General features: G+C 40.4%; 1 protein-coding gene across 1 annotated transcript in view; it reads left to right on the top strand.

Moving 5' to 3' along the window:
- The window catches only part of LOC102476892 (melanoma-associated antigen E1), a 36,115-nt gene extending 33,177 nt beyond the window's left edge, over positions 1-2,938 (top strand). The window contains exon 3 of the mRNA XM_006152767.1: positions 4-2,938. Coding sequence (XP_006152829.1) covers positions 4-2,425 — 2,422 coding nt within the window. The 3' untranslated portion in view covers positions 2,426-2,938. The remainder of the gene's footprint in view (positions 1-3) is intronic.
- Positions 2,939-8,877: the final 5,939 nt, after the last annotated feature.

The raw sequence follows: 8,877 nt of genomic DNA, 5'->3' as shown, positions 1-8,877 counted from the left end.
AAGCGAAAGTTCCCTCCGCCGCCGCCGCCGCCGCGGTGCAAAGGCCACTGCGCACAACAGCAGCTGGGGTGAAATGCAGGCCCTTAACGCCCCGGGCCTTCCCGCTACTATTCCAGGCTTAGACGCTCCCCAGGGTTCCAGCGATCCCCAGATCCTCCAGAGCCTCTGCACGTTTGAGGGCCAGAACACCTCTGTGCTGCTCACCCCTGGTGAGGGCCCAAGCACCTCTGCGCTGCCCATTGCATCAGAGGGCTCAAACACCTCTAGGCAGCCCACTGTCTCTGAGAGATCGAGCACCTCTCTGCTGCTAACACCCAGTGGGGGCCCAATCACCTCCAAGACTCCTGCCGTCTCTGAGGGGCTGAGTGTCTTGGTGCCCCTCACCCCCAGTGAGGGACTGAGTATCTCCGTGCCGCCCACACCGGGTGAGTCCTCAAGCACTTTTGTGCCGCCCACTGCTTCTGATGGACACAGCACCTCTGGGCTGATCACCCCCAATGAGGGACCGCACACTACCAGGCTGCCCAACACTAGTGAGGGACCAGGCATTTCTGGGCCGCCCAGCACATCTCAGGGACTAATCGTCTCTGTGCTGCCCACCCCTGGTGAGGGACAGAGCACCTCCTGGCTGTCCACTGCATCTGAAGGATCACATATTTCTGTGCCACCCACCCACAGGGAGGTCCTTAGCACCTCCTTGCTGCCCACTGCATCTGAAGGATCACATATTTCTGTGCCATCCACCCACAGGGGGGTCCTTAGCACCTCCTGGATGCCCACTGCCTCTGAGGACGCTGCAGTATTATTGAGCTCAAGTGCTTCTGTGGGCCAGAACCCCACCAAGTGCCCTATTGCTTTGCCACACCCTAAACTTTCTAAGGCTTCTTTGGACTCAGAGGGCCCCACGGGTGCAGAAGGCCCCATGGAATTACAGGACCTGAGAGACTGTGACAGTTCCAACTCCGTTACCATTAAGGGCCTCAGTAGTTCTCAAATCAATAATCTGAAGCCCTGGGACCCTATGGAACAGAATGTGGCTGAGTTGTTGCAGTTCCTACTGGTAAAGGATCAGAGCAAATACTCTATCCGAGAGTCTGAAATGCTGCAATATGTTGTTAAAGAATATCACAACCAGTTCCCTGAGATCCTCAGACGAGTAGCAGCCCACCTGGATTGCATTTTTAGGTTTGAATTAAGGGAACTTGACCCTGAGCAACGCACCTACATTCTGCTCAACAAACTGGGACCTGTGCCTTTTGAAGGGTTAGAAGAGAGCCCAAATGGGCCAAAGATGGGCCTCTTGATGATGATCCTAGGACAAATATTTCTGAACGGCAACCAAGCCAAAGAGACTGAGATTTGGGAAATGCTCTGGAGGATGGGGGTGCAGAGGGAGAGGCGGGGTTCCATATTTGGGAACCCAAAGAGACTTCTGTCTGTAGAGTTTGTATGGCAGCGTTACTTGGACTACAGGCCAATAACTGATTGTGACCCAGTGGAGTATGAATTTTTCTGGGGCCCAAGGTCCCATGTAGAAACCACCAAGATGAAAATTCTGAAGTTCATGGCTAAAGTCTATAATAAAGATCCTATGGATTGGCCAGAGCAATACAATGAGGCTCTGGAAGAAGATGCTAGCAGAGGTGCTGCTGAGGGTTGGCAGGCTCTGCCTCCCCACAGGAGGCACTTTTTTGAAGAAGCTGCTGCAGAGGTAGCAACCCCTGATTCAGAGATTTCCACTTATTCCTCAAAATATCCCCCTCATTCATGGCCTGAGTCAAGATTGGAGAGCAAAGCAAGGAAGTTGGTGCAGTTATTTCTGCTCATGGATTCAACTAAGCTGCCTATACCAAAGAAAGGAATTCTCTACTACATTGGCCGAGAGTGCAGTAAAGTGTTCCCTGACCTCCTGAATCGTGCTGCTCGCACCCTGAACCATGTCTATGGGACAGAGCTAGTGGTACTTGATCCCAGGAACCACTCCTATACCTTGTACAACCGAAGGGAAATGGAAGAAATTGAAGAGATTGTAGACAGTCCAAACAGGCCTGGCAACAACTTCTTAATGCAGGTCCTAAGCTTCATCTTCATAATGGGCAACCACGCCAAGGAGTCTGCAGTCTGGGCCTTTCTGCGTGGTTTAGGGGTTCAGTCTGGAAGAAAGCATGTGATTACCTGTAGGTATTTGAGTCAGCGTTACATAGACAGTTTACGGGTTCCTGACAGTGATCCAGTCCAGTATGAATTTGTATGGGGCCCTAGAGCTCGCTTGGAAACCTCCAAAATGAAAGCCCTACGATACATGGCCAGAATCCACAGAAAAGAACCACAGGACTGGCCCCAGCAGTACAGAGAGGCATTAGAAGATGAGGCCAATAGGGCTAATGTTGAACACAGGCAGTTTTTTGTGCACAACTTCAGATAGAGAAATGTGTATCAGTCAGAGGGGCCTTGTGAGGTTGAGCCCTAGGGCCCTGAGTCTCATGTATTAGCATGGCAGGTATATTATTGTGTTTGGTATTTATATTCCAGTTCCATTTATGTCTTTTCATATTTTATTCTTTGGTATCTTGAAATGTTTCAGCTGTTTTAATATCCTGTCCAGTAGGGTAAATGTGATTGACCACTTGCTATCTTTGTTGTATTTTGGTATAAGAGTTTTGATAGCTTTATAAAATACTTTGGGACTCTTTCCATCTTGCTGCATTATCTAGAAGAGAATATATAGCATATAGCTATAGATATAGGCTTTTCCTTGAAAGTTTGAAAAGATTCACTGATAGTGATCTACCTTCAGGTGTTAAACAAATATAACAACATCCGAAAAAGCACTCTGAATTGTGGCTGGCCTCCCTTGCTTCTGCTGTTGTGTGAAGAATACTGAGGTTTACATGTATTTGCTTTACTGTACTAAATGTAATGAAAAATAAAAGTTTAATAGGTCAAACAAATGCTAATGCACTAATTTATTTGATAAACATTTATTAAACTCCTTATACAGTGAGCCCAGTGGTATGTTCTGGTTATACCATTTTAAAAATATATAAGAGATAGCATTTGCCTTACTTAGAACTTGGAGACTTGGTAAAGTATAGGGGGAAGTCATTTAAACTAGTGATTCTGCTATGGTATGTTCGGTACTACCATAGACTTAAGTAGAGAGTGCTATATGAGTTAAGAGAATGCACACCTAACCCAGCTCCTAGGATGTTCATGGTGGTTCTTGAAGATGATGATGGGTGTGAGGCATAAGATTGGATTCTTAACATAATTGTGAGTTAAACTAATTCAAAGCTAGTTTTCAGTCTTCCTGAGTTCTGGTATGAAATGAAGTCAATTATGTGAGGACAGAGAGTGGGAGGTACTGCATGTTGTAAATGATCCCAATAAGATATATTAGTCATCTGTATCTAAACTATATTGTGGTAAACAAACAAACAAACAAAAACAAAAAACAAAAAACAAAACTCTGAATCTCAGTGGTTTACAACAACAAAATTGTTGGCTCATTTTACATGCCCTGGGTTTCTCTGATTCTGTTTATATTGTCTTCATTAAGGTAACCAGGCTGAAGGAGTAGTCCATGTATGGGACACTTATTCTTTTTTTTTTTTTTTGGAGATGTTTTTGCTATAGGGCCCGTGCGCTCACCAGACAGACAGAGACATAGAGACAGAAAGCAAGATGCACGCACACACGCCCGGCGTGAGTTTTAAGCCACCGGGTCTGGGACGCAAACCGTGGTCGACTACGTGGGAGTCCAGCGACATAGCCATTACGCTAACTGCTGGTTCCCAAGGGACACTTATTCTTATGACAGAGATAAAAAAAGCCATAATGGAATCATGTGATAAGTATATTTTGGTCATAGTCCATTGGCAAAAGCAAATCACATGGCCAAGCTTGATGTCAATCGAGAACGGAGTGTACTCTTCCCACGTGGAGAGACTATAGAGAGGGCACCAGTAAAGAACAGTACATATTTTGAACAAAAATCTCAGTTTATCATTTAATAATTTAGCTTCTTCTGTGAGATGATAAGTTATTGAAAAAATTTGATCTGAGGAATTGCAGGTTACCACTTAAATTTTATAGGATTACTTCTGTTCTTGTATTGAAAAAACTAAAAGGGTTGTAGGATAGAAACTTTAATTTTAATCTGGCAGCTTTTTTTTCCTATTTAATACTTTTCTATTTAGATATAATTGTACATCTTTGTGACATACAATAAGGATTTTCAAAGTATGCATGCAGTGTGTTAATCAAATCAAGGATAAGAACATATTCATTGGTTCGAAAAAAGAATACCTCATTCTGATCTGTACTATTTTATAAGACGGGCAGTGTCTGATATTTTTTTTCACTCAATTATGCTATGCTGTTCCTCAACCCATTTGTCCCATCTAACTGCATTCCTGTGTCTGCCAAATGGCTTCTTCCTGATCCCCTCTTATCTTCCCTACTCCCTACCTCCTATGCAGTCTCTTATATCTGGAGTTGTCCTTTCTACTTCTATGTCTTCAAATCTTTTCATTTCTGCCATACAGTGCAACATTTGATATATATTGAGTGAGGACATTCAGTATTTGGCTTTCATAGTCTGCATTATTTCACTTAGCATTACATTTTCTAGATTCACCCACTTCATATTGAATGACAAGATCTCATTGTTCTTTATACCTGAGTAGGATTTCATTGTGTATATATGCCACACTTTGTTAACTCAGTCATCAGTTGTTGAACACTTAGGTTGATTCAATGTCTTAGATAGTCATAATATTGCAATAAACATGGATATACAAGTGTCTTTCAGAATGAGTGATTTTTTGAATAAGTACCCAAGAGTAGGACTACTCGGTCATATGGTGGTTCTATTTGTAAATTTTTGAAAAACTTCAATATTATTTTCCACAGTGAGTGTATTAATTTATCTTCCTATTAACTGCAGGAGAGTTTCCTTTTCACAATAGCCTAGCAAGCACTTCTCTCTTTCCTTTTTTTAAATGATCATAGCTATTTTGACTGGGGTTAGATGATAACCTCATTGTGGTTTTGATTTGCATTTCCCTTATGATGAGAGTTGCTGAACATTTTTTCATATACTTTTTGGCCATTTGTATGTCTTCTTCTGAGAGTTGGCTATTCAGATCAATAGGCCCCTCTTTTTTTTAAGTGGTTTATGCCTTAGGGTACATGCACTCCCAGAGAGATAAAAAGAGACAGTGAGAGGAAAAGTGAGAAATCACCCTCCTTGGTGGATGGCCTCATTGCACTGTATTCTTTTCCATCCTCCTCCCAGAATCTTGGGCATGCATGCACACACACCTGGTGTGATATTCAAATCACCAGGTCCGGGCTTCGAACTACATTCAGCCATGTGGGAGTCCAGTGATGTAACCACTATGCCATCTACTGGGCCCCATAGCCCATTTTTAAATTGAGTTACTAGCTTTTCTGCATGTGACCTGCTTGAGTTCCCTTTATATTCTGGTTATTAATTCCTTATCTGAAATCTAGTTTGCAAATATTTTCTCCCATTCTGTGGTATGTATCTTTACTCCATTCATTGCTTCCTTTGCTTTGTAGAAGCTTTTAAATTTGATGTAATCCTACTTGTGCAATTTTGGAGTTACTGCCCATGTTTCTGGGATCCTAGTTAAGAAACCTTTGCCTACTCCAGTGTCTTCAAGTGTTTTCCCTGTGTTTTCCACAAGGAGTTCTATAGTTTTATGTTTTGCATTTAGATCTTTTATTCATTTTGAGTAGATTTTTGTTAATGGTAAGAGACAGGAGTCTAGTTTCATTTTTTTTCTGCAGGTGGATATCTAATTTTTCCAGAACCATTTGTTGAAAATGCTTTCTTTTCTCCACTGGATTGTATTGTGTCCCTTTGTCAAAGATCAGTTGGCTGTATGTTTTGGGGTTTATTTCGGATTCTCTGTTCTCTTCCATTGGTCTGTGTGTCTTTTAAAAAATTACTTTATTTATTCCTTGATTTGATAAACATTTACTTTTGAAGCTTTATTTTGGGCCAGACCATTCCATTTCTGTGTTCTGAATGATTTAGAGAGAAACCAAGGCATATTTTCTTTTAGGACCAGTAGTACTAAACAGATAACATTAGTGTTTAGATGGTACCTTCAATATACTTGAAAACTTTTCATAAATCACAAGAAAAACAAAGTTTATTTATTTGCCAAAAGGCTTATTAATAATCAAATTCTATTGAATTTAAGTCTTTAAAAACAATATACATATACATACATATATATATATATTTCAAATTTAATCATATTTAATCATTTAATCATTGTTTATCTGTTTTTGAGAGTTTTTATTTATTTATTTATTTTTTACTGTAGGGCGCGTGCGCTCGCCAGACAGACAGAGAGGGACAGAGAGACAGAAAGTGAGAAATCACCCCCCCAGGGGGGATGGCCACACCACAATCCCTTCTCCTCCATTTTCCTCTTGGGATCTTGGGCACACATGCACACACGTCCGGCATGAGTTTTAAGCCACTGGGTCCGGGACGTGGACCACAGTTGCCTACATGGAAGTCCAGTGACTTAGCCATTATGCTAACTGCTAGTCCCAATCATTGTATATCTTTACAATGTACGATATGATTTTTCCCAAAATGAATATAGTGTATTTTAATCAAGTCAAAAACATTACCATTTACATTATCATTAACAGAAGACTTTTCACTTTGTGTCTATTAAATGTATGTTTCTTTTTTTTTTCTGATGCCCTGCCTCTCACCCCCATTACAGACCCACTATTATCCATGCTCTTTTTTTTTTTTTTGAGAGGTTTTCGCTATAGGGTGTGTCCATGCTCTTTTATACTGTCTCTAGCATCTAGAGTTATCCTCCCTGCTATTAATTACACTTTCTAATCTTCCAGTTTCTGCTATAAAAATGCAAACATATGGTATATATTAAACAGGGAAATACAGTGCTTGTCTTTCATTCTTTGGCTTGCTTCACTTAGCAGTAAAACTTACATATTCATTCACTTTGTATCAAATGTCAAGGTCTCATTTTTTTTTTTATTTTTTATGGCTGAATAATTTCAACAGAGTACATGTGCCACATTTTTTCAGTCCACTCATCTGTTCTTAAACATGTGGGTGGATTCTATAACCTACCTAATGTGAATAATGCTGCAATAAACATGGATGTGCCAGTATTTTTCTGAGTGAGTTTTTTTCCTATTCTTTGGGTAGATACCCAAGAGTGGAATTATTGAATCATATGGTAGCTCTATTTAAAGGTTTCTGAGGAACCTTCATATTGTTTTCCAGAATGATTGTACTAATTTACATTCCCACCAACAGTGTAAAAGGATTCCCTTTTCCTACAGGCTTGTCAGCACTTATGATTATTTTTTAAATCTTAGCCGTTCTTACTAAGGTTAAGTGTTCTCTCATTGTGGTTTTGATTTGCATTTCCCTTATGATAAGGGATGTTGAACATAGTTTTATGTGCTTTTTGGCCATTTATATATCTTTTTTGGAGAGTTTTCTGTTCACTTCAGTTGCTCATCTTTTTATTGAATTGATTACTTCTTTTGCAGGTAAGATACTTAAGTTCCTTGTATATTCTGATTATCAGCCCTTTATCTGTGGGCAGATATATTTGTCCACACTGAAGGTTGAATCCACACTCTAATTATTATTTCTCTTGCTGTGCAGAAGCTTTTTACACTGATGTAGTCCCACATGTCTATTTTTGGAATAATTGCCTGTGCTTTGGGAATATTATAATAGTAATTGTGAGGTTTTTGCCATAGGTAGTGTGTACTCACCAAGAAAGACAGAGACAGTGAGAGGAAAGGTGAGAAATCACCCCCAAGTAGGGATCTCCATGCAGCAATCGCTTCTCTTCTTGCTATTTTGGGCACAAATGAACATGTACTCTGTGTGTTTCAGGCCACCAAGTCTGGGATTTGAGCCTTGGTTGGCCATGAGGGAGTCCAGTGCCTTAAACACTACAGCACCTGCTGGAGCTTTGGAGGTATTATTTAAGAAGTCTAAGGTTGTACAAACACAAGAGATGGGGGTTAGTGCCAGAAGTGGAGTGTGTGGAGAAGCGGGACCTAAGGAAGGACATTTGGAAGAGGGATATGGAGGGAGAGCATTGACGGGATGGGGAGGTGTGGTGTTATTAGTGGAAGATACTCTGATCAACTGGACTGGCGAGAAATGTTCACACACATACTGAAATGTTCACTTTGTAAGCTAAATTATATGATTGAATTTATATAAAAAGTTAAAATTTAAAAAGTGAAAAAAAGAGAAGTCTTTGCTTACTCCAAAGTCTCTGAGAGTTTCCCCTGTGTTTTTCACCACTAGTTTCAGTATGAGGTTTTACATTTTTAAAAAGTTATTATTATTTATATATTCGATTGCTATACATCATTTGGCTTGCAAAGAATTTGCCCAGCATGAAAAACACCTCAGACTAGTCCAGTTGAGAATACAACACATGTTATCATCAATAGGTAATAAACCATTACTGTGCCCCCAAAACATCTTGCCTATCTATTTTACCCCCTAATTTCTACCCTATACTCTTACCCTCTCTCACCCTCTTTCCACACTGTCTCCAATGTCCATCACTATTTTCAGTGTTTTTATGTCCTCCAATATTTCAGTCTGTACCATAGAGTGTGGATAGTACATATATATTAAGTGGAGACAAACAATATTTTTCTTTCATAGCCTGACTTTCTCCACTCAGCAATAACTCTTCTGTATTCAATAATTTCTATCAAATGCCAGGGTCTTGATTATTTTTTCCATTCCTTTATTCCCCAAATTTTATTGATTCACAAAATTTCTTAAATAATATAACTACTTTCAATAGCAAG

The sequence above is a fragment of the Tupaia chinensis genome, unplaced genomic scaffold (assembly GCF_000334495.1).
Source record: "Tupaia chinensis unplaced genomic scaffold, TupChi_1.0 Scaffold000357_1, whole genome shotgun sequence".
In the NCBI taxonomy this organism is placed as follows: domain Eukaryota; kingdom Metazoa; phylum Chordata; class Mammalia; order Scandentia; family Tupaiidae; genus Tupaia; species Tupaia belangeri.
The sequence above is the reverse complement of the archived record's forward strand: the minus strand, read 5'-3'. Positions and strand labels throughout refer to the sequence as shown.